Raw genomic sequence first — 27,260 nt, forward strand, 5'->3', positions numbered from 1 at the left:
GAAATGACGTGCCTTGCTTCTCTGTCTTATGCAGACTTCCAAAGCAGTACCTGCATTTTTGTGCTGGAAACCCAATTATTGCATTAATGGACTGATATGAGGCGTGCATGCCTCGCTTTATGCTTGTATATTCATAAATGCCATTAGTGGTTTAAAAGATATGTACTCACAGCAGGTACACCTCAACTGACACGTTTTCACTTGGAAACATGGAAACTGTTTAGAAACGGCACTTGTGAGTCAAATGCAACTGCCAGGAGAGTTGTTTACAACCAGACACCAGGGAATGATAGGGCGATATTGAATCTGAATAAAATGAGCCAGCTTTATTTGTAACTAAATCTTTTATGTGTTTAACTAAAAGAGAAAAAACATGATTTTTAAACAACGTAAAGATAATCAATAACACACAATGCTGTATGTATCATTTAGTTGACCGATCATTAATATTATACAGGGAACAGTATGTAACATCAATATTCATTATCAGGGCTGAGTAAAATCCAAAATGCTTTAATTCATTTGATTACAATGATGAATACATTGCTATGCTGGCTTTTAGCTCCTCGGTTCCCTTTCTTCATTCGGCACATACGAGAGGCGGCACTTCAGTGTGTCCAAAGACCTCCACTTCACAGGGCGTCAGGTAGTCCTCCCTGCCTCTCGTGATGAGGTTTACATAGCGACCGACCATCCCATTGCACTGAAATGTCTGGCTAAGTCCAGCGGGAAGATAAGAAATCGTTCCACAGCTGAAATGAGAAAAGGCAGGGCACACGGTTCAGAAGAATGATAGAGCGGCGAGTTCATTGAAGCTGCTAAGCAGTGCATATATAGGAGGACTAACAAGCAATCTATCCATTTGGCGGCAGCACCGCTACATTTGCTGTGATATTTCATAAAGGAATTATCCTCTGCCATAATTCTGCAACACTTAAAATAAAATGTAGGACTTCAACAAAGCACAAGCTCCGACAGTGACAGTCTATTTGGATGGAAGTTTGGGCGGATGTAGAGAAAAGGAATTGACTCGGTTTTAACTTCCCCGACCCTGTCTATCTCAGGTTTTATAACTTTCTAATAATGGATGTGTCATTTACAGCTGAGATGACAGCTCACAAGTCTGCAACTGGGTGATTGGTATTTGCCTGCCATCCATACCTGCCTAACCTCCGGATTTGTCTCGGAGACTCGGGGCATTTTAGCCATTTCTCCGGTTCTCCAGAAAAGACCCTGGAATCTCAGGAATTTTTATGGGGGAAAGATTTCACTGATTACTTTCTTTGTTTTGTTATGCTTGCAGAACTTTGCAGCCATGGACTCCCTGCCTGAGTGTGGCTTTATCTCTGCAGCAATGACTGTAATGCTTCCAGCACATTGGCAAAAAGAATGCAGGTGAAGCAAAATAACGCGCGTTTATTTTGCTTCACCTTTGATTCTTTTTTGCCGACTTTTAATGGGAATGCGCGTTTCTTTTGCTTTCATTCTTTTTGCCCAGGTTAGGGTGGACTCAGCCCCATTGAACCATAGCCCTCAGGTTTGCAGGGTGGACAACTCGCCACTGCACTACATAAACTGATGAAAAACAACTAAAGGGAAATGTCCAATGTCGGTACTGCAAAATTCAGGGAAAACCTTTGTATTGGTTCTTGGAGTTTACATGTGAACATGTGTTGATTTTATGGAAGGCGAATGCCTTTTGTCCTATACAATTTGGGTGGTTGTGAAAAGGCAATTTAATGAAATATGCATATTTCACATTGAACTGCAAATTTCTGACATCAGATTACAATAGAGTTTACCTTTTGACATGTGGGCGGGGACATGTAGAAATGGGTGGAGTTTTGTTTGACTGTGGGCGGGGCATACATCTAAGGAATTTTGATTTTCAAATGTAGGCAGGTATGCTGCCATCTATTTGTCTGAGGTTGGTAGAATGAGCATTCTCACCCGGGGAGGGTGAGCCAAACAATCAGCTGTCTGGAACAGCGAGCGAGAATACACAATCCCCTCTTGCCCCCCCTCCCCCGGTGTTCCAGCCACCCGAGGCTTTTCCCCAAGTGACCCTTTTTTCTTTTTTTCCTAACGTGGGAGGCAACAGGGAGCATCTCTCTGTTGCCTACTCGCCCCCCACAAATCACACGATTCCCCTTCCCACCTCCCCCAGCCCCACTTACCTGCCAGACCGAAACCTTGCGCTCCGGTCCCTGAGCTCCTCCCTTCTGGCCACTGCCATTGAAACAGAAAAGAGACTAGGTACCATTTCAGATGATGGCGGCCATTTTGGAACATGTTTCAATGGCTGCCATCATCCGAAAAGGGCCCTATTCCTTTTTCCATGTCAATGGTAGTGGACTTTTTTTAAAAAAAATCCCTGACAGGAGATGGGCTATCCCAGAGCTGATCTCCTGTCGGACCAAAAACAAGAAAACTAGCCACACCCCGGTAAATCCTGGAGTGCGAATAGCTTTCACGCCCCGGTTAAAGGCGGACATGGACTTTAAAGGCCTGCAGCCTGAGCTGAGACACTCGTTTCGCTCTGGTCCTGCCGGGGTGTGAAAGCTACAGTACAGCAAGTTAAAAAGCGAGCAAGGGATAGTTCTTTCTGATTGAGCGAGCATTGGTGCCAGGTCATGAGGTTTATTGTGCCTGTAAATTCTGTGCAATCAACAATTTGGGCTTCTTTGTTACTGGCTATGTGAATGCATTCTTTTCCTTTAGGTGGTGGCAACATGGTGTGGTAGTAATGAGGACAGTCTAAGCTCTTTCTAAAGTATGCGAGGGTGATTGTATTCTTCAGTTTTGCTTGGACATCAAGGACATCAATTCGTTTATGATGTTGCATTGTGTGGATATGAGTAAGATCTGGATAGTTGAGTTTATTTAATTTCTTGGAAGGATACCAGTGTTCTTTCTTAGCATGAGTTTCTGGCTAACCCTGTTCTTCATTCTTGTATTGACTTTATGCAAGATTCATCATGACAATTAAAGAACCAATATCGGGGTTATTAAAAGTAATGTGGATAATCCAGATTTGTGGATTGCCTTTTTAGGAAAACGTGACCAGCCGAAGATATACAAAGGGAACTATTGTTTGTTTATTTAATATGCATATAGTCATCAAAGGCTTTACATATATGCAACCATAAAACATCCACATTTAAAATATACATGTAACAAAAACATCAGAATCAGCTTAAAAATGATAAAACCAACCAAGCTAATACATTATGCAGCTATGACTAACAAGTTATTAAAATATACATTCTGAAAATTGTGTAAGAATAATTAAACAAGACTCATAAAAATTCTTCATGTAGAATATAACATTAACATCATTGCCATGTAAAAGATACTCCCAAATTACATTCATGTTGGCAAGATCACATGCTGTCATGATGCCCGCTCCCTGGGAGCCAGTTCAAGCCCGGCGTCCCCGAAAGCTGACATCCAGTCCCCAAGGAAGGACCCAGCAACCCCATATAGGGGCCCTTTGGACAGTGTCCTGGCGCCTATGGCGCCAGGCTCATAAAAGACATCAGTCCTGGCGCCATAGGCGCCAGGCTCATTATGGGAATGCTTGGGTGCACTTACCTGATGCAGACCATGCTGCAGGATCCCGGCCTCCTTGAGGCCTGAAAGGAACTACTTTACCTGTGGGACTAATTTACCATCCGGGCGTGGTCGGGGGAAGGATACATACCTGATTGGAGGAAGGATACATACCTGGAACTTCTTCCAAGGCTATTTAAACCCCACCCGAACAGCCACACGTGCTTCGCGTTGTTCTGCATCTAGCAGCTGGACGCTCACCGTGTCTGCTCCTGCATCCTGACTTCTGCCACGCTTGCCAGCATCCTGAATCACCTGCAAAGGAAGAGAAGAAGAGAACAGAAGAAGGAAAAGTCCTTACCTGCTAAATCCGCATCCCGGAGACATCTCGCCGACAATCCTGAAAAGGAAGACTTTAATTTAAAAGCTCATTGCGTCGATCGCTGTAGCACCGCATTCCACTCACCTTTACAGGGCGCCTCCATGTTCAGCAGCGATCATCCGGATTCGCAGTCACGCCCCAGCGCCTAGGGAGAAAAAGACCAGAACAAAAGATGAGAGAGAGAAGGGAATAAGGAAAGCTAAATCTCCATGTTAAGACTTACCTGTTGATTCATTCCCTCTTCATTTCGGGTCCGCGCCGCATCCTGGCATTTCCGGACCCCGGCCCCTAAGGGGAAAAAGAGACATCAGCGTTAATGAGCGAATGAAAAGACATTACCAAAAAACGCTCATTAAAGACTTACCTGATTTCTACAAGGATTTCACCTCTCATCTCGGGCCGGTGCCTGTTCCCCGGCATTCCGTACCCCGGCCCCTATGGGGAAAAAGACACTTGCATTAGTACATTAATGCATGGACACAAGGGGAACCTCTTATCAAAAAAACTTACCTGGAAGCCAAGCAAGTTTGGTTCTCACCAATCTGAAAATCCAGTGAAGTAACTGGATACCAACGCGCCCCTGCATCAGAAGCAGGATGGAGAGCTCGTCCTTCCAGACCCTAAGGTGAGACGCTACGAGAAATCACAGAAGGGTTTCAAGGAGGGTGAGAGGGGAAAGTGGGAGGCCGATTGCATTACCCCGCAGACAGTTAATCCCCTATTTTCGCCTACAGAAGGATACTTCTGCGAGCCAGACAAGCGAGATTTGGGGGCCCGGTCCAGTCCGTCTTCCGAATCCTGCGCATCACCTTAGAAGAGGTCACAGCAGCACGAACCAGGCCAGCGCCTCCGTGGGAGTCAGGTGAGCGTAACAGAACGCAAAGCCTTCCTACAAATTCCCACCCAGGCGCTATGGAAAGTTCTGAGACTGATCAGTTGGCCCAATTACTGGGGGAATTACGGGCCGAAGTACATGCCGCTCGTCAAGAGACTAATGCCCTCAGGAGGGAATTAATAATATCAAAGGAAATAACTGATGACCTGGCCAGACAGCTTTTGCAAGGTCAAGCTGGGCAAACTCCTCTACCCGGTTCCGGAAGGAACCCCGCTCCTGTGGTTTCCAGTAACCCTGTGCAGATTAATCTACTTGGAAACATGCCGCTGGCCCCCCCGAACGCTTTGCTGGTGACCCCAAACGATTCGCTGTATTCATGAATCAGTGCCTTTTGCACTTCCTATGCAGACCTGGGGCCTTCCCTAATGATCAGACCAAGGTAGCCTTTGTATTGTCATATCTCAGCGGCTGTGCTGCCGATTGGTCAGTTCCACTGGTTACTCAAGATGACCCGATTCTCCGTGATTTTCAAAGGTTTCAAGCAAGCATGGAAAGGTTATTTGCTCGACACTCTCAGGGGCAGGCTCTGGATGATGAACTTCTATCCCTGCGACAGGGCAATCAGGACCTCCTATCCTATATTGCAACCTTTAATAGACTAATTGTGGAAACGGGATGGCCAGAGGATAAAAGAGTCACGTTGTTTTATCGAGGCCTTCGCAGAGAACTTAAAGATGTCTTGGCCCAAGTTGTAAATCCGCCCCAAGAATGCACAGAGTATATAGACTTAGTGGTCCAATTGGATCACAGACTTCAAAACAGAAAAGCAGATCGGTCCAGGTTTGAGACCCGGGTGTTGGTCAAGACCCATGCTAATCCCAAGGGAGTTGATGTCTCTGAGCCTATGCAAATTGGAGGGGTTAAAGGACCCTTAACTCAAAAGGAACGTGAAAGGAGGCGGCAGTTAAAATTATGTCTTTATTGTGGGAATTCTGGACACTTTCTACGAGATTGCCGGCTAAACCGCCCGAAAGGGGGTAGGAGCCGCTGATAAAAACCATGAAGACTCTGTTTCGGGAAACGACTCTGCCCGACAAGTGTAGGGGTCCGCTTGCCGAGCTTGAAAACTAACTCTCATACCTCGCATTTCATTGTGCCAATGGTTCTCGTAGATCCAGAACAGCCTAAGCGGTTGCATGCAATAAAGGCATACATCGATAGTGGGGCTATTGGAAACTATGTGGATCGTGAATTGGTCTCTAGGATTAACTTCCCTCTCTGTCCTAAAACCAGCAAAGATGTCATCACCACAGTCGATGGAACTGAAATTGCCTCTGGACCGGTAACACATTCCACTACTGAGGTGACTCTTACTGGTCCCGACGGCCATCGGGAGGGTGTTGTGTTTGATGTAATGAAGGCTCCACAGTTTCAGGTTATTCTTGGAATCCCTTGGTTAGAGACACATAATCCTCGAATTGATTGGCGAGCTAAGAGAATAACCTTCCCGGATTGTACACAAACCTGCTACCCAGAAAACCTGAAGATTAATCTAGCATCTGTAACCTCTGCCTCCATGCAACTACCTCCGGAATACCATGAATTTCAGAACGTCTTCCAAAAGGAACAGGCCAACACGTTACCTCCTCACAGATCGTACAATTGCCAAATCGATCTGGTGCCCGGTGCACAACCCCCTTGTAGCAGGATTTATGCCCTTACCGAACCTGAGAATCTGTATTTGAGACAATATTTGGATCAATACCTAGCTAATGGTTTTATTCGCCCGTCAAAGTCCCCGGCATCCTCGGCTTTATTCTTCGTGCCCAAAAAAGAAGGCGACCTTAGAACTTGTATCGATTACCGCGCATTGAACCAGATAACGGTTAAAAATCGTTATCCTCTGCCTCTGATCTCTGAACTCCTTGACCAGGTGAAGGACGCTTGCATATACACCAAGTTAGATCTCCGGGGGGCTTATCTGGTACGAGTTAAAGAAGGCGAAGAATGGAAAACTGCCTTCCGTACTAAATACGGATTATTCGAGTACCAGGTGATGCCTTTCGGATTGTGTAACGCGCAGGCTGCCTTCCAATACTTCATGAATGATGTCCTTCGGGAACTCATCGATGTTTGTGTTGTCGTATATATCGATGACATTCTGGTGTACTCCTCTTCGGAATCTGATCACAGAAAACACGTCAGGGCAGTACTTGAAAAACTGCGCCAACACAAACTATTTGCTAAATTGGAGAAATGTGTTTTCCATACCACAGAAGTCGAGTTTCTAGGTTTCATCCTGACACCCAAAGGAGTCCGAATGGACTCAAGAAAAGTGGATGCCATCCTCAAATGGTCATCACCTAGCTCTGTAAAAGGGGTTTAAAGCATGCTCGGCTTTGCCAATTTCTATCGCAGGTTTATCCCGGAATTTTCACACGTGGTACAACCCATTACTGCACTCTTGAGGAAAAATAAACGTTTTGAATGGTCTGAAGAAGCCGAGCAGGCCTTTCAGGATTTAAAAGCTAAGTTTACCTCCGCACCTATATTGAAACACCCGCATCCAGATCTCCCTTATGTCGTCGAGACTGACGCATTCAGCCTAGCCATGGGAGCTGTCCTGTCCCAAAGAGATCCCGAAACCAACCAACTGCATCCCGTAGCATTTTGGTCCAGAAAATTCTCGGCACCCAAGGTTAATTATGCAATCACGGACAAAGAACTGTTAGCCATTAAGTCCGCTTTTAAAGCCTGGCGGCATTATCTGCTTGGCGCTCGACATACCATCACAGTGATCACTGATCACCAGAATTTACAGTATTTGAAAACCGCCAAGGCTCAGTCATCTCGGCAGCTCCGATGGGCTTTGTTTTTTGCTGAATTTGATTTTGTGATTACCTATCAACCTGGCTGCAAGAATGGCAAAGCAGACGCCTTATCCCGAATTGGAATGGGAGAATCTGATACAAACTCAGAACCAGTACCAATAATTCCCGAACAGAGGATTCTAGGCATGACTTCGTTACAGACGTTTGAAGACATTCAAGCCAGAGTGAAACAACTCCTGGACCCTACAACCTTACAAGAATGGATACAAAAGGGATCAGACTTTACCATAGATAATGGTTTACCTTATTTCCAAGGACGCTTATTCCTGCCACATAAGGAATTACACGAACTAGTTATTTCCGGTTATCATGATACATTAATAGAGGGACACCCCGGTATTGCCAAGACAGAGGAAAAGGTGAAACGACAATTTTGGTGGCCCTCTTGGCGAAAAGATGTTAAATCTTTTGTGATGTCCTGTGGTGTTTGCGCCCAAAATAAAAGTCAAAAGAAAAGACCAGCCGGTCTCCTTCAACCTCTAGACATACCACCAGCACCCTGGCACACCCTATCAATGGATTTTATTATGGACCTGCCTCCTTGTTCGGGGTACAATACTATTCTGGTAATTGTGGATTTGTTTTCCAAAATGGCCCACTTCATTCCTTTGAAAGGTTTACCTTCAGCTTCTGTCCTAGCCAAAGAATTCCTCGAAAATATTGTTCGGCTACATGGATTCCCATCTATACTAATCTCTGACCGGGGAATCCAATTCATTTCCCACTTCTGGCGCAAATGTTGTCAAATGGCGCAGATCGACGTAAGATTATCGACCAGTCACCACCCTCAGACCGATGGTCAGACCGAGAGGACAAATCAGACCCTTGAACAGTACTTACGGTGTATGTTACAGCAATCTGAAAGGAACTGGAAAGACATTCTTTGGATAGATATAAAGAATATAACGCATATAATTCGGTACACTCTGGAACTGGCCACAGTCCTTTTTATACTTTGTTTGGGCATCACCCTCGAACCTCAAACCTTGACTCACCTCAGAACCTCGGAATGCCTGCAGTAGAACATCTGCATTCTACAATTACCCAAGCCTTCAAAGAGGCAACTACGCATTTACAACAAGCCAAGAGAAAATACAAGGAGAATGCTGATCTACATCGGAGTGAAGCACCTCCGTATCAGATTGGGGATCAAGTGTGGTTAGCTACCAGACATTTACCACTCAAAGGGCCTCAAACTTTTAACCCAAAATATCTGGGACCTTATTCTATTATGGCAATAATTAACCCAGTGGCTGTTAAACTTGATTTACCAGCTAGTATGCGAATTCACCCTGTTTTTCATGTGTCACTTCTGAAACCAGTGGTACCCGGAACCCGACTACTCAAACCTCCAGAACCTATTCTAATAGATGGGGAGCCGGAATTCGAAGTGAAGAACATTTTAGACTCAAAAATGTTTAGGTCAAAACTGTTCTACCTAATTGATTGGAAGGGGTACGGACCTCAGGAGAGGTCGTGGGAACCCAGCGACCATGTGCATGCACCTCGATTAGTCAGCAAATTCCACCGACTCTTCCCAGACAAACCAAAACCCCCGGAGGGAACAACTTTGGGACGGGCCTTGTGGGGGGGGGAGTGCTGTCATGATGCTCGCTCCCTGGGGGAGCCGGTTCAAGCCCGGCGTCCCCGAAAGCGGACATCCAGTCCCCAAGGAAGGACCCAGGAACCCCATATAGGGGCCCTTTGGACAGTGTCCTGGCGCCTATGGCGCCAGGCTCATAAAAGACATCAGTCCTGGCGCCAGGCTCATTATGGGAATGCTTGGGTGCACTTACCTGATGCAGACCATGCTGCAGGATCCCGGCCTCCTTGAGGCCTGAAAGGAACTACTTTACCTGTGGGACTAATTTACCATCCGGGCGTGGTCGGGGGAAGGATACATACCTGATTGGAGGAAGGATACATACCTGGAACTTCTTCCAAGGCTATTTAAACCCCACCCGAACAGCCACACGTGCTTCACGTTGTTCTGCATCTAGCAGCTGGACGCTCACCGTGTCTGCTCCTGCATCCTGACTTCTGCCACGCTTGCCAGCATCCTGGATCACCAAGGAAGAGAAGAAGGGAACAGAAGAAGGAAAAGTCCTTACCTGCTAAATCCGCATCCCAGAGACATCTCCCCGACAATCCTGAAAAGGAAGACTTTAATTTAAAAGCTCATTGCGTCGATCGCTGTAGCGCCGCATTCCACTCACCTTTACAGGGCGCCTCCATGTTCAGCAGCGATCATCCGGATTCGCAGTCACGCCCCAGCGCCTAGGGAGAAAAAGACCAGAACAAAAGGTGAGAGAGAGAAGGGAATAAGGAAAACTAAATCTCCATGTTAAGACTTACCTGTTGATTCATTCCCTCTTCATTTTGGGTCCGCTCCGCATCCTGGCATTTCCGGACCCCGGCCCCTAAGGGGAAAAAGAGACATCAGCGTTAATGAGCGAATGAAAAGACATTACCAAAAAACGCTCATTAAAGACTTACCTGATTTCTACAAGGATTTCACCTCTCATCTCGGGTCGGTGCCTGTTCCCCATCATTCCGTACCCCGGCCCCTATGGGGAAAAAAGACACTAGCATTAGTACATTAATGCATGGACACAAGGGGAACCTCTTATCAAAAAAACTTACCTGGAAGCCAAGCAAGTTTGGTTCTCACCAATCCGAAAATCCAGTGAAGTAACTGGATATCAACGCGCCCCTGCATCAGAAGCAGGATGGAGAGCTCGTCCTTCCAGACCCTAAGGTGAGACGCTACGAGAAATCACAGAAGGGTTTCAAGGAGGGTGAGAGGGGAAAGTGGGAGGCCGATTGCATTACCCCGCCGACAGTTAATCCCCTATTTTCGCCTACAGAAGGATACTTCTGCGAGCCAGATTTGGGGGCCCGGTCCAGTCCGTCTTCCGAACCCTGCGCATCACCTTAGAAGAGGTCACAGCAGCGCGAACCAGGCCAGCACCTCCGTGGGAGTCAGGTGAGCGTAACACATACATTATCATAAGCCTTTACATATTTTAGTCTTATAGTGTTAAGACTCTCACAATGACAGATGATGCATTCTGCTGTTTCAATGGAAACAAGTCCCACATAGTCTACACCATCTGTTCTCTCGTGGGATTCCACATTTTGCACCTATTATTTCCAAACAATCAGATACGTTAAACTTAAATATAAAGTACCATCTGATTGTTTTGGCATCGGGAAAAGCTGTCAAATAGTTTAGTGTCCTTGGATAGTTCCCCCAGTGTTGTAAATACATACCACTGTTGGTCTTAGTGGCTAGCTGAATCATGTTGCTTTCCTTTCCTACACCATGTATGGCATCTGTTAAGAGATGTCGAACTCGAGCTGGTGAATATTCTAGCCAGACATGTGCATTCTCTCTAGCCCACTCATAATAAGCGGATCTGATATGTCCTAGCGCACACAATACTCTCTTATTATCAACACCATCAGCTGATTTTATCAATTCAACAATCGTCTCATTGTCTAGGGTGCACAATTTCACATGCATCATGGCCATCTTGTACTCCATGATGTCACTAAGTTGCATTCTAATAAAATGCATTCACATGGCAACACGATGATCATTTTAAGTACAATTTTTAAAGGTTTTCGTTCAAATCTGTCTAGCTCTGATTTACATTTTTTTACCCCAGATCTCTGCTCCATATAATAAGCATGGTACTACTTTTGCTGCATATAACATAATTATCGCACTTAACGAGTACCCATCTTGATTCACAATGAAATGGCTCAGTTTCATAGGGATGTTCATACATTTGCATTTAATTTCAAGCCATTGCTGTTTCCAGGACAAATTTTGATCAATGATGATCCCAAAATATCTATAGCATTCAACCACTTCAATATTCTGGTTAGCGAAACCTACGGGATTTACGATTCGTGTTTCCTAAGAAGGCAATCACCTTAGTCTTACCGAGATTCATTTTTGACCCATTATCAGTTGCAAATGTTTCTAATGCTGTCAATTTATGTTGCAGGCCTCCCGGTGTTTAGTCTATCAACAGGAGATTGCCCTCATAGCCTAGCCATCCAAATTTGAGTGAACTTATTTTAATATCATTAGACATAGTCACGTTAAATGCTGTAGGTAGATCTGCTAAATATAAGTTAAATAAAATAGCAGCCAGGTTACACCCCTGTTTGGGTATCAGTCCTGAGTCTTTGCCTTCTCCGTCTAATCTCACTCAACAGATGTGTTTGAGTATAGCAGTCCAATCATAGATAGATGACCAGGTGGGATATTCCACCGCTTCAGTTTATTCCATAGTTTCTTTCTGAGGATCGTGTCAAAAGCGGCAGGAAAATCTATTAACGCCCCATAGATTGGTGGCTGGCATCTAAACCATGCATATTCAAACACTGTGACCAAAGTGGTAATATTATGGATCGTCAAAGATTTTGCACGAAATACAGATTGATTAGGAGGGAAAATATGATGATCTGAGATCCATTGGTTCAATTCTTTATGCAGTACTTTCGCAAATATTTTAGCTGGAACATACATCATCGCTAACATGCGATAATTAATTGGATCTTTCCAGCTGCCCTTTTTATGTATGGGTAATATGGAGTTTTCTTGCCAGGTCCTAGGCACCTTACCATATATATATATATATATATTTCTTGTTTATAATTTGATTTGGATAATACAATCATCCTTTCAAATATACAAAAGAGACGAATTTACAGACTAAAATATACAACAATTTACAATATAAATATATATAAACAAATGCACAGCATACTTTAGGAAACCAGAAACCTAATTTTTAAAAAAAGGAAAAAAGCGCATAAAAGTGGTCATTGATGGCAAATGCATCATTATCAGTAAAAGAACAAGGATATTGAATTTCAACCACCAAGACTAAGCAAATCCAACTGAAAGCATTTACCTATTGCATTTATGCAAGATAATATACAACATTATGGATCTCCAGTTTATATGAAAACATTAAAGTTGCCTACATTTACATGATCCTTTCATCAGGAAGGCATTTTGGAAAGATAGCATCTAGAAAGTGCACTATAGCCACACGCATACCCAATTTGGGATTATTGGATATTTCATGCCAAATATTGTCCATTGCTATATGGCTGGATCTAGTCAAGAGACATTTTTTAAAGTGATTTCCCCTTTGGACGGATAACATTGGACAATACAAGATAAAATGTTCTAGGGTTTCTCTTTGTGACTTATCAGCACAAAAGCGGCAGTAATTGAGTTCTTTCGGTATCAGATTGCGCCTGGACATGACCTCTCTTGTTGGCCAGAGATTTAGACGAAACCTCAGAAATTGTTGGCTAATAAAAGGACATGGGCATCCTAATAAGTAAGCCGCCGTCTCCCGGAGAGCTTTGTTTCCAAAGACGCAGATGTCAACATTCTTATATTCTAGACATAGCCTTCGATTTTCTATCCAGTCATATAAGTGCCATTTTTACCATATTTGCCAATTCATGCAAGCAGTAAGTGTAGAGCATGGGCCCATTTCTTTGGAGATAGTTTAAGCAGCACATTACAAGTGCAGTCTGGGCCAATCCCACGAGATGTTGGTAAAGTTAGAATCATTACTTTAATTTCATCCACCGAATGGCTACAATTCCATTCAGTCACCCCAGCCTCTGCTATTTCGTCAATCGGTTTGAGTGCAATCTGTTCATATTCACCAACACAATTAATGGGTAGTACATTATTTTTTGTTCTATTTATTACTGCCCATATTCCTTTATTGTTATCAGTTGTTGGTAACTGGGCCAGTGTTTGCCATATTTTATTTGCCTCAGATACTTTGTGCTGACGAAGCCACTTTTTGTGTTCGCCCTTGGCCGCTCTTATTTTCTGATGAGCGTCACTCTGGTTTTTGTTTTTGATCATAGCTATGGTAATTTGCAACTTTTTCTTAGAAATATGGATGGATTTATCAAACGTTGGTTTTTGTTGATGTGTCAAGTTCCAACTTTCACTTGTAGAAGTCTAGACACGTTTATGTGCCGACACAGTTTTAATTGCAACTATCACTTGTTCAAACGCTGGTATCACATGGCCGTCACTGTTGTTTGTCAGTACATGCATCTTATCGATAAAGATATTAAGTACCTGTTCGGCTTTCTGATTTCCCTTTGCTAAATTAGTTGGATTCCATTTTATACGATTACCACCGTTATTGAGAGATACGTTTCCATTTAATTCATATACACTCTTTTCCTCCATACCATTCACTAATAAAAGATAAAGTGGCAGATGGTCACTTTCTTCTTGGATGCCAACAGCCAAATCCATCACAAATTCCTTAACGATGTAATTGATTATAATATTGTCAATAGTCGTCATACTTGTTCTACCAATTCTAGTGGGACTTCTAGTAGCTTCACTTTGACAATTTCCATTCATTACTTTCAGATGATATGTTTGTATCGGACAATACCAACCTTTCCTATATCTATTGGAAGTGTGGACTCTATACGGTCCTGTTTTACAATCATCATCCTCGTAGGGAACAGCTTCAGCTATGATGGCATTGAAGTCACCTAACAAGATTATCAGAGTCCTCACATCACATTCATGATATGATATGGCATTTATAACACACCTATACACAAGTGTTTCAAGGCGCGAAAGATTCTAGTGATTGTTTGGGTGTTTATTTTATTGTAAACAGCATTCGGAGGATTATAAATATTACCCAATAGAATTGGTGAGTTCTTATGGTTCTCACATTCAATTAACACAGCCAGAACCATATCTGTGGACCATCTAGTGTCAACGCCAATCCACGGATGTCGGATCGATGTCATTAGGCCTCCCTTGGGGCGTCCCAATGGTCCTTTTAATAGCTATTCTTTGAATCGTGCTGTGCCCATCAATGTCACACTGTTCTCACATTCATGTTTCTTGCAGCGCTACCACAAAAAATAGGTGTATATTTGCAAGAATTCCATCACCTGCTGTATATTGGAAATTGCCTCTCGTGTTCCAGGACAACACAATTTTATTGTGTGATTGTTCTCAAGACTGTTTACCAAATTGAGCTTTAAATGCAACCGTAATACTTTGCCAGTATCCTTCAAGATTCTCAAAAGGAATATCAGGTTTAGGTTCTTTTTCTACTTTCTTTTTATCTGCAGAACCAATCTTATTATTTTTCATCAGACTTTCTTTTCCCGATGTTTCTTTAAGTAATCCTTGCAGTTTCTGATCAACTTTAGCATTATATCGATTGCTCCCATATTTGGTTGGTTCATTAATATTTCTTGACGCAAGTATCCTAATTTCCTAAACTCATTACCATATTGTAAAATGTACTGTAATATGGGTACATTGGTACACCATACATTTGTGGTCACACTTGTTGTATCAACTAGTTGATCTACGATACTTTGATCTTCCGAAGTTACCATTCTAAGAGGTATTATCATTTGACATAAGTCAAGAATATGCGCTCTATTAAAAAGCGTGCTTCTATTACTTTGATCAGTCACTTGAAGTTGTAATGCACATATTCTATTCTGAAACTGGCAAGGATTCAACATTCGCTGCTTCTTGATTATTATTGCATTTAGATTGATCAGATTTTTCCTGATGTATTTTATTACTATCAGAGTCTACACTGGGATTTGTTTGTCGTTCTATCTATCATAGGTGGTATGTTTATGACAGCATTATCGCTTTCTGGAATTTCAATAAAAATGCCTTGCATATCAGAAAGTATGTTATCTGGGATGCCTTTGTTTTTCTCAGCCTTCTTCTTTTGTTTTGTCTCACGTTAACAACATTTTGGTCTCAAAGGGGATACGGAAGAGTGATCTTTATCCTGCAAATTGGCTAGATAATTGCGTATATCAGTAGTTGTATTAGGATACTTGCTCACTTTATTCTTCACAGGGCTCACGTGCGGTGCAGGGACTGCAGTGTTCATTGTCATTTCTATTTGGTCCTGATACGTTAATACTAGCTGTTGGCATACTGCCAGTACAATTCGAACTTGAAGATTGATTTTCAGTATCACCCATAATGGTCATCCCTAATTGTGCAGACACAATGCACCCATTTTTAATCGGCTTATGTCTTTTATCAGCATACTTGGCTGCTTGAGCATATTTCTTACTCTGATTGGTTTTCCCCCCTTTTCTTTTTTTTATAGTCATTAGTTTAAAACTCTAACACAAATTATTTTTTATTTTTAGGATTCGACGTATGACTACTTTCTCTTGTATTATAATTTTCCGCTACAGCATCCAGAGTTACCTCATTTATACCTTCTACATTACAATCAGTTACGGGTGTTTCATTTGATAACAGGCATGCATTATCTGTATTCATGCTACTGTCTCTCATTACTTTTCTCCCTTTTATTTATACTTTGGTTTTGTAACATTCAGTGAACTTCTAATTTGCGCTCAATGTTTTCACGTTTGTCAACTGGTGTGGCTAGCAAGTTTTCTAATGCCTCAAACATTTCATTGGAACACATGCTAGTATTACTCAAATACAATTGACTTTCAGAAGTACAACGCTCATGCTCATTGGATGTCTGAAGGGGCAGTTCAGCTGAGCATGACAGCACATTGTCACCACACGTACCACCCATCACAACTATCTGTCCAGTTTCAGCATCAACTTCGAATCTAGTATTATTCTCAACTTTACACTGGACCTCATCTCGAGTAATTTCTTCATTTACAATAGAAGTATTCAGTTGGTTGTTCCCACCCAGTGCAATATCAATCATACCATTCATGTTCTCACCACTTACACTTTGATTCTTAGCTAATTCAACATAATGGTCCGGCATTTCAGTTCACGCCACATTAGTTTCAGATTGAGCCAGTCCCACTATCTTGTCCACACTAGTTTGTATGCTAGGACATCCTTCCACCACACTAAGGGCGTCCCTATGCAGACCGGTATCAACAAGCAGCAAACAATTACTTTCACTAGTCTCCGTTACCTCTATTTGACTTATGTCATTCTCATTATTAATTACAGAGAAGTTTGTCTGTTGCACTTCAGTAAGGATTCCAACACTGCTAATGTTGCGAGGATGATGAAGCATTTGCGATATTATTTTAGTGCCTAAACAAGGTAATGCTGAACTCGGCTCTTCTGTTAAAGTGCTTAAGATATCCCCCTCATCTATATTACTTACTGTCTGTCCGTTTCACACAAGTTTTCATAGGTCCTTTTTTAGAAAGAAACTGGTGATTTTTGCTAGACTACTGTCATTAAGTAAGCCCTGCTTGTGAATGGTTTCCGGGCACAAGCACAACTCGGTTCTTTTGGGCCGATCAGCTACTGTTCTTCCTATTTGACTATCAGTAGCATGACCAACCTCGATGATCTCTATCAAGTAGAAGCCGTCAGGGTGCCAGTCTCAATCACCCTTGTCTCCATTTCTTGGCACCAAAACATCGCCCTTGCTGCTGAGTTTCGTTTCCTCAGCGAGAAACTGGCAGCAGTTGCGCAATATAACTCGCCAATCCTGTTTGCCGGTAGTCATGATGTCTTACATTGGTGCAGATCACAGGAAACGATTCACACTAGGGATCTCCCACACATGAGTGGGGTTAATACCTCTACCAACGTAGACAACAGACAAGAAAAGCTACCTCACCTCAGGTATCTATGCTCGTTACGATTCGAGAACATGAGAAATTGTACAAACAAGTAGCTCACACGTTCAACAAGTGTATTGCACCGTGAAATGCTGCTGCTGACGCAAACCATTAAACAGCACTACACGTGCACTTCCACGAAAGTGCGCGCGTGCATGCCTGGCTTGAAATAGGTTTGCTGGGAAAAGGGGCGTGGCTTGTCCAAAACACACTAGGTTTACCTGTTAAAGCAGTCGTTAGCTGCAATAAAGGTAAAAATATATTATTAAGAGTTGAATAATGAAGTAAAAAGTCCATATATTATTTCAAGGTAGAAGCAGATAACAAAGTCCAGCAATAATGGTAGTATCTTCAGCTTGCTTCACAGAGCTTCCTCACAGCCAACAGCACTTTACGCGCACTTCCACTAATGCTTGCACGCCTAGCTGAAATAGGTTTGCTGGGAAAAGGGGCGTGGCTAGACCAAACACACTAGTTTAGCCGTAAAAGCAGTCGTTATCTTGCTTCTCAGAGCTTCCTCACAGCCAACAGCACTTCACGTGCAATGCCACGAAAGGGAACTATTAGTAAGATGGCTCATGCCATTGGTGAAATATTGTGCTTTATGTACAAATTAATGGTACAGACAATGGCTCTGATTTTATGTATATATGAGGCTAAATTAAAGGCAACTGCATCATAGAGGGTTGCCGTTTTTTGGGTACTACAATTCAGATGCTAATCAGATGCAGGAGAATCAGTTCCTAAAATGCATATTAGAGCTTTCATCCTTATCCCTCAATCTTTGGTAGTCACAATGAAGTGTATATGGGGTCTGCCAAGTGGTTCCATTGTTTTATATTAACACAATGTTGGCCTTACTTTATTGTGTGCACTTGGGTGTTGCGTAAGATGGGACGCTTGTCTGCATGCCATTTATTGAATTTATTGTACAGTATGTAATGTACAGTTTATCAAGGAATATGGACTTTCAAAATACTTTTAGTGACTTAACACTTGTTTTTCTTTGTGTTTTCTGTGTGTGCGTCCTTTCTCATTTTGAGAATTTACCAGTGCCATGATGGATTTTTAGAAATTGGATACCATAATTCTTATTCATTTACATATTGTGGTGTGTGACAATGTTTTTGACAGTAGCGACATAACTGTCAGCATATTGTTTTTCAAATATGAATTCTTTATCGCAAGTTCTACTAAAAACACCTTAAGACTTGCGTTTGATGTTTCGAATTGTTGACCAATTGTATATAGTATTGAGCCCTGAGGAAGAGAATCAATTCTCGAAACACGGGTTGGCTCATGGTCAGTTGGATAAAAAAAATACTTATGATCAATTTCATGACCTGGGATGCTAGGGAAAGGTCCCATACTCCATTTGCGACATCTGATTTTTATTATACACTAGCATATCAGCGCATTGATTAGGTTTGGTTTTCCATAAATTGTTTGTTTTCAAACCTTGCTGATGCCCCCATTTCTGCAGAGACTGTTAAAGGCATTGCCATAGTGTGATGAATCCAATGGAGCTATCATGGATTCCCTGTCGGTGACCTTCTCCCATGTGGCCAGGCAACGGCTACCGCTGCGTGATTCTGATCCTCACCCTGGGGGTGGCTATATGAGGGAGGATCACATGGGATGAGAAAACTACCAGGGAGATGTCATGACTTCATTGAATGAGATGCTGTATCGCCTCCTTTCCCATGAGGAAGACCCTATGATGCCTAAAACCTTAATGGCATATTGTCAGGTATTGGTTCCTCCTTGTAGAGGGAGTAAAGAAACCTATTCTCAATATCACTTTCATGAATCCCCCACCCATGACCAAAACACACAAAGCACCACCACAACACTTTTTGCTTCGGAAGTGCCTTTATGTAAAATCATTAAGAAGTACGGTTTAAACACCATGTTTCCAATGACACCCGTGGACTCCAACTCCAAGAATCACCCAAGTACTGAGATGAGAATGATGAAGTAGTTTGTACAAGGTATCAAGAACCTCGAAGTGCAACATGCAGTCTAGTTGTTTTTCCAAGTTACCTGTGCACGTGACATTTAACGATTGCAACCACACTACTGAACACAGCAGTACAGGAGAAGACGTCGGCTTGTATGCAAAGGCTTGTTAGCGTGAGAAACACGTACCGGTGTGGCGGAGCGGAGAAGACGGCCAGGATCGAAGGAGAAATGCAGTGCGCAAGCAGGACATCCAGTTGAGACGCTGGGAACCGCAAGAGTTTCTGGGTGATCAGTAGTTCGCAGAGGCAGAGTTCTCCAAGCCGGGACCTGAAAGGAAGTAGGTGTGTGACCTTGAAGCCGCGAAGGAAGCTAGAAGGACGTCTGCGCACTCCAGAATGGGAAGCGATGAAAGAGCTTCACTGCATAAGCGCAAACTGAACCAGACATGCTAGAAAGAACCGGTGAGTGTACAAAAGTGTGCGCAAAAGTTTGAGTGAACATTATTGCAGACATATATACAAAACCAAGAACCACACATACAATGTTGGTGATACAGAGGTACTATGAAATGTATAAGAAGTCCTGGCAAAGGAAAGATACCAGGCAATTGAAACACATAAGACGTTCTGGCAGGGGAGTACACCAGGCACTGAAATCACAAGGGAAGTCCTGGCAGGAGAGTACACCAGGCAGTTGCAATTGAATGAGGAATCCTGACAAGAGAGTACACCAGGAAGTTGGAATTGCATAAAGAGTCCCAACAAGCGATTTGCAAAGCTACCAGAAATAATAGTGTTTTGTAAACGGAGGAGAAACGTGTGTTAAAGAAAGACTGTTACAGAATTGTTGCCTAAACAGGAACCTTGTGAATCAAGGAGACGCACAAAGGAACTGTTAGTAAAAAGAGATAATTAAGATTACTTAAGAATCCAGGGGAAGCGGAACACCCTCTGGATCCAAGGTATTTTACCTTGGAGAACATTTTTGGGGGCGCTATTCTTATTTTCATTTGTGAATACTTTATTTACTAATATCCGGTTGAAGACATTCCTTGCACCCTTTAGTGTTTTGTTTATAGTGTGAAGGTCCGGATAGGAGGTTTTGGACACAAGGATGGCTTTTCAGTTACTGACATCCTGACACAGACAGATGCTTAGTTTTTGGTTTTTAGGTAGCGTAACTCTTCTTTAGAATAGGGTCAGAGAGGCATTTTCCCAACCCATTTTGATTTAATAAATGTTTTTAGCCACAAAATGATAACCGTGTGTCTGACTCTCATTGCTGACTCCTCACATATGCTGTCAGAGTGGGATCAGGCACAGTTGACATAAAATGGGAGACCCTTACATTCGAGAAACTCAGTAACCGAGCATCCGATCCATCAAATGCCAAAGAACACTCTATCAGATATGACTTCTGCAGTAGCAGGGTAGAACTGATCCAACCTGGGGACCAAGTTTTAATACCTAGTGGCTTATGTGCAGAATCCAGTGGATCCCCCACTCAAGACCTGCCTAAAGTCTCCACCCAGGTGGCCACAAGACAGCAGACGCTTCCTGATCCCAGTCCTGGGTGTAGTGTACTGCGGTAGGATCACCTGGGTGGAGACAACGCCCAGGGTGGTGGGGTGACTTCACAGGGTGAGACGAGGTATTTTTCCATGAAACCGACACTTTTGTTGTGGGATTAAAGGAGAAATTGGCATACTGTCAATTTGAAATATCTCAACCTCCTGTTAAAGATGGGGAGATAACATCTCAGGGTATAACCCAACAAAGTGCCATATTGGAAGAACCAGTCTTTTTCATCCCTAAAAATATCTATCCTCCCCGAGGCCAAAGGTATGCCAAAAGGAACAATGGAAATGTGGTTGTTCCTATTCCAACTATATCTAAAAAGGCTAGGTCTTACAGTTCCCTTTCTAAAAACATTGAGGGACGTGAAATTGTTGCTAAAACTATCAAGGCAGTGGGAAAACGAAAATTCCTTGGAAGGGACTACATGTCCCAGAACCCCTCAGAAACTGTGACGAAGAAGAGGGCCAAAGAGGCATGCAGAAGTAGAGAACAGGCAGGCAAGCGTAATAGCCTACGGCAAGGTCAGGCAATCGGGATTGAGGGTCTGCACCTAAAACCAATTAACTCACCTGAGGCACATAAAAGGCTGCTGCAGGAGGGAGTCACAGAGAGAAGCAGGAGCTGTAAAGTCGGCAGCAGCAGTAGAAGAAACCAAACTGGAGGCTGGCAGTTCACAAGGACGTGTGACCACGGAAGGCACGCCATAGCAAAGAACAAGAAGATTTCACCTGCAGGCTCTGAGTTGGTCGTAGGCTCACAGACGCTGTCTGGTGGTGGGTACATTGGAAGAGACTGGAGAAAGTCTTTCCAGGTGCGCAGAATTCTTGTGAATGCAGAGCCTGTGTTTTACCCGAGGCCCATGTGCAGAAGCAAGCCGAGTGAACCTGGAGAGAGGAAGACTCACCTTTAATGAGGCCCGATCCAAAACACCCGTGGTAAGGAGAGGTGTGGAGCCATAGATTGCCAGTGGTAGCAGTAGCAGAGGAAAAGAAGTCGGGAAGTAGAGGCAGCCCGCAGCAGCTGTAATGCTGGAGCTGACAAATCAAAGGCTGTACTCCAGAGCAGCAGAAACCTTTTGCTGGTAACTATAACTAGCTGAAATTCATTTGCGTAGAAGGTAAAGCGAATGAACTCATTCGTAGTGGTGGGAAGTCGTATACAACAAAGGGAAATGTATCACGTGATTATCCTGCAATAACTGAAGTGCTTAAGCACAAAGAAAGTCTTTCTTTTCCAGTTGTTAATATAAAATCATTGACCAGAGAAGTCGCGTTTCTCATATTAACAGGGAGAATGGTAGCGGTAATGATCGCATAAGCAGTAACAGAGTTTCCCATTCAGTTAAAGAAAACCTCACTTCAGAGAGGCAGCGTATGACATTTTGTTTCCCGATCATTGTTGAAGACGAGTGCTGTCTTCGTAAAAGGGAACACAAGTAGCACGTTGAAGTTTACCATCAAGTAGCAATTGTATATGCCTAAATTTGAGTTTGAAGTGATTCTTAACTCTTGTAACATTCTACATTCAATTGACGCAGAAGCTGTTAAACTCAGAAGTAGAGCAAGCTTTGCCCAAGCCAGTAGACAGAACCTTCTAAACAGGAAACCAGTCAAAGTAAGAACTGGAACTCATTGTCTTGAAGTTGTTGAAGCTGAAACTAAGCCAGGGTCCTCTTACACAAGGCTGACAAAGTAATATAACACTGGGAGTGTGGCACTACAATTTTGGGTTAAGCCCTAGAGACGTGGAGATGCATATGAAGCTGGGGAAGGGAGCGGAGTGCTTGTAATAATGAATAATTACGCATCTGTAAAGCTGACACTGTGGCAGTTAGAAGCTGAATCAGATTCTGTGGTAGATACAATACTCAGAGGAAAGACAAAGAGGCTGCCCTTTGTTGTAGGAGTAGAATGAAGAGTGCCTTACCAGCCTGTAGCGGTCAAAGAGTCTTGTTCAAGTTGCCTAGAGACATTTCCACAAAATAAAGATGTAGCAGCAGAAGTTGAACTGTGGTTCGCTAGAATTTTGTCAGAGCTGTCGCAAGTTGAAGAAGTTGAAGTGGAAGCATTCTGTGAGGCAGAGAAGCCTGCTCTCACAGTAACACAGAGAATAGGAAGTTGTCACAGGGAAAGTAACTATCTTGAAGAAGCATCCTGACAAATTGCATACAAGACGCTGCAGAAAGTAACGTTGTTATTAAAGTGGAAGCGGCATTTTTGTTTTTGAACATTATCCAGGATTACCATTGGTGCTGTTCCTTTGTGAAACTTTGAAAAGGGAGCTGTTCATGCAGAGAAGAGGAAACTGTTACCTGTGGTTTTTTGTGTTTGAGTGACTTTTTATTTCTTTGTAACCTTTCAAGAACGTATATGAGACTTTGTTTTTCCTTGTAAGAAATTGACTTTGGACATTTCTGGGGGAGCAAAATTTGCCCACAACAAGGAGAAATCAACCAAGATCTTAATTGTTTGGTAATCGTTTATTTATGTTATTGTTGCTTTCATTTGATTGTTTGGTTGTTTAGTATGAGGATTAGGTTTGTTTATGCCAGGAGGTGTTCCCTTAGATCTTATTATAGGTAGGGAATCCCCTGGTAGAGTAGGTTAAGTTAGGGTTTATTTCATTGTTTCTTTTCAAAATACTATACCAACCTTAAGAAAACTAAACTCAGTTGTGAGCCTCACATTACTGACCCCTCCTGGAACCTACATTATACTTGCCTCTAATTCGGGTTTAGCCTGGCGGCATGGCCTGGATGTATTGGCAAACGTCAAAGACCCTGACTTTAGAGGGGACATAAAGGTGTTGATGCATAATAATGGTAAAGAGGCATGTCAAGTGAAGGCAGGGAAGAGAATAGCCAAAGGACTCTGTAAAAGGCTGTGTTTCCCAAGCCCTAGGAAATTAGGAACTCTGATAAAACTGAAAGAGGGACCGACCACAGGTTTTGGGGAGGCAGATATAGAGCTTCACGTTACACCAGAGGCAGCTCCACCTCAAATGACAGAAGAGCCTGAAGCTATCCCTGAATTAGCCTTTGCCAAAGGAATGATCCCTTACTTGCTGAGCCTTTTCTTCAGACTTTACCCGAAGAGGAAGGAAGGAATAAATTGGACCATTTCTTTTCTTAAAGACCGGGTTGCTATATAGGGGAGACAGTGGACCAGATAGTAATCTTAGATTGCTAATTATACTACCTAAATATCATAAGAAAATTGTACTAGAAATTGACCATTCCCACCTGACAGGTGGACATCTTGGAACAACCAAAACTCAAGCCCAGGTCGTGAACCGTTTTTATTGGCCCAGGATCTATGCAGATGTCAAGAACTTTGTGCTCAATTGCTCCCTACGTCAGAAAACTAGTAGTTTAGTTTATTTATTTGTAACGCAGACCAAACCCTGGGATAACTGGCTGCCAAAAAGAGTGTTACAGGCATACAAAGGATTACAACAAAACAAAAATGAAAAACTGCTGGTCGAAGTAGCCAAATTCCTCCTCCTGCTCCAGTACAGCTTCTGCCCATCATCGATTTATCTTTTCCATGCATAGGTATGGATATAGTTGGACCCCTTCAGCCATCGAAGTTTAGAAACTGATACATTCTGGTGATATTATACTATGCAGCCTGTTACCCTGAAGCCTTTCCTTTACGGAATAACACGACACAGCACATTCTCAAGCATTCAATTCCATTTTTATCAGAGAGTTGGGATTCCGAAGGAGATCTTAACCGGCCAAGGATCTAAAGCTTACTTCTACATGTCACCCTCAAACTGATGGTTTAGTGGAACGGTTCGACAATACTTTAAAGCACATTTTAAAGAAGCTGGTTGAAGCCGATGGGGAAAAATTGGGATGTGATGACACCATGGGCCCTTTTTGCCATTAGGAAAACACCACAATCCTCAACCAGATTCTCACCATTTGAACCTTTACATGGGAGAAAACCTCAAGATGTTGAGTGAAACCTGGAAGGAACGAGAGGAAGCTACTTTACTGTTATACCAAACTGCCCAGAGACTAAAAGAACATATGGTGGCATTTAGAGCCATAGTACAAGCCATCATGATTAAGACCCAAGAACATCAGAAAGGCTCTCATGATAGAAAAGCAGTATTAAGGTCCTTTTCTATCTGGCATAAGGTTCTAGTTCTCCCCCCTTCATCTGAAAATAAAATGCTTTCTAAGTTGCATGGTCCCTACAAAATAATAGAGCAGACAGGGCCTTATGATTACCGGGTTTTGCAACCAGACAGAAAAATCCAAGACTCACATCTATCAGCTGAATCTTCTTAATGAGTGGAAGGAGAATACCACTGAAGAGACTACTGTGGTATTAACCAGCTTGTTGTCTGATGAAACCAATATGAATGCATTCATTCCTTCCTATTTATCTCTAAATCAAAAGGAGTTCTTAATGAACCTGGTAGGGTTAAAGGAATGTACTTTTTGTGAGGGGTCAGAAATGCGAGATGGACACAAAGTTGTCCATTTCTCAATTTTTGCCATTTTATTGAAAATAAAAGATGGGTAAGATAAATGCCCATCTGTCCCTAACCTAGCAAGACGGTCCCTACCTAGCAAAATAAATACTAAAGAAAGATGACCTAGTGTCCAATTATATCTGACCCTCACACTAATAACACCACCAATGTGTATAAGGTAAATATATGTTTTTCATTCAACAAAACAGTTTATAAGTTCAAACCTATAATTCCCCCAAAGTACTCCTTGTGAAACAGGGTGTGGTTCCCTTCCCGTGGATCAATTCAGTAAGTCCTTTGGAAAGCTCTTGGGTCAACAAAGTTATATTCAGACCAACACAAAAAAAGTATTTTCCACCCAAGACGTCTTTCAACTTGGTAAATACAAATTATTTTCCAAAAGCACTGTTTCACAACCCAAATCAATGGTTTCCTTCCAATTGGCAAAGTAAATGTCTTTTCCACAAAACACATATTCATATCCCAAAGCAATGGTTTCCTTCCCAAGATGTAAGGTGAATACAAGAATATCACAATTATTCTTTCAGTGGAATACTTTTTGTCAGGACAGCACAACACATGTCTTATGTAAAGCAACACATTTTTCAAGGTGACAGAGTTAACAGTTTCTTTCCACAACACTTTTTTCGCAACCACATTTCTTCAAAAACAATCTTTCTTTCCTGTTATACTCACCTGCCAGGAAGAAAAAACTGCTCAAGTTACAATTGGTCTCTTCTGTTATTGGCAATGTTTGTTCCAACGTACTCCACACCCGTTTCCTATGTGCGGAAAGTTGAACAATGTCTGTCTTCCTTTATAGTCTCCTGACTATTGCCAATGTGGGTTATAGGTCTCCCCAAACTAGCATCTCAAGAATGGAGATTTGGCTGTTGGCAATGTGGGTTACAGGTTTCCCCAAGTTGATGTTTCATACAATGAGAATTGCGCCCTTGCTAACTCTTTACTGCTCCCTTGTTGCCTCTCTACTCTACTGGTTCGGTATTCAAAGTAATTTATTATCGCATAATATTCTGCTCGAAGCACCCCGGGGTTACCTTTTCCTTCAGGCCAACTCACTGGTCTTCTTTGCCGTCTCTGCGGTATTCCTTGTTGCTGTGGCAGAACCTCTGTGATCTGCCCATACCATTGAGAGCTCCCACGTAGCTTTAGCGGTCTGCACAGCTCTTCTCCGGAGCTCCACAGGCTGTGTTGGGTCTCCGCGTCCTCACACACCTGGGCAACTCACATCGGGTTGGGAACCTGTCTCCCACACAGCTAGGCTGCTCTCCCTGCTGCCGTCCATGACATCACTTCTTGCTGCGCTTGCTCTGCAAAACCGCACACCTTCTTTTCCTGCGTTGGCTTCAGCTGCCACTCTTCCTTCTGCGGCAACCACAAAGGTTTGAACTGCTTCTGCCTCTGCCACTCCTTTTCTCATCTGTAGCTCATTCTCACATTTAAATGTCCTGCAGAGGTGCCTTGCTATGCAACAACTAGACTGCACATTCTTTTCAATAGCACTTCTGATCCTTACTAACTGTGGGCCCCTCTACCTTGTCCCAGTACCAGAGGCATTATGGATCCTGAAGTTCATAGTGGTTTTGGTTCTTTTACATTCATTTAGTTTTGACTGCTTTGTGAACTGAGAGTTATCGGATTTAGGAGATGTCATATAAACAGTTTGTGATTTAACATTGGGGTTAGTACTTCTACCTAAGACAACGTAATGATAATTAGAGGATTTCACATTTAATTCATGAACTCCTAAGGTATAAACCTTATTCTGTCTGGATAACATTTCATAGCATGTTTGAGTAGTTTCATCGGAGGAACTTGTGTAGTGACAGCATGCCATTAGGTATCTGGGAATTATACGGTCCTCATCCTCATAGGAGGATGAATACATTGTCTCTCTCACC

The 27,260-nt window shown here is 42.8% G+C and overlaps 1 protein-coding gene across 1 annotated transcript in view; it reads right to left on the minus strand.

The window, feature by feature from the left end:
• Nucleotides 1-300: 300 nt before the first annotated feature.
• The window catches only part of LOC138453090 (fucolectin-like), a 315,933-nt gene continuing 288,973 nt past the window's right edge, over nt 301-27,260 (minus strand). Inside the window, exon 6 of the mRNA XM_069605594.1 lies at nt 301-752. Coding sequence (XP_069461695.1) covers nt 581-752 — 172 coding nt within the window. The 3' untranslated portion in view covers nt 301-580. The remainder of the gene's footprint in view (nt 753-27,260) is intronic.

Source organism: Ambystoma mexicanum, chromosome 4p (genome assembly GCF_040938575.1).
Source record: "Ambystoma mexicanum isolate Mex_15411 chromosome 4p, UKY_AmexF1_1, whole genome shotgun sequence".
Lineage (NCBI taxonomy): Eukaryota > Metazoa > Chordata > Amphibia > Caudata > Ambystomatidae > Ambystoma > Ambystoma mexicanum.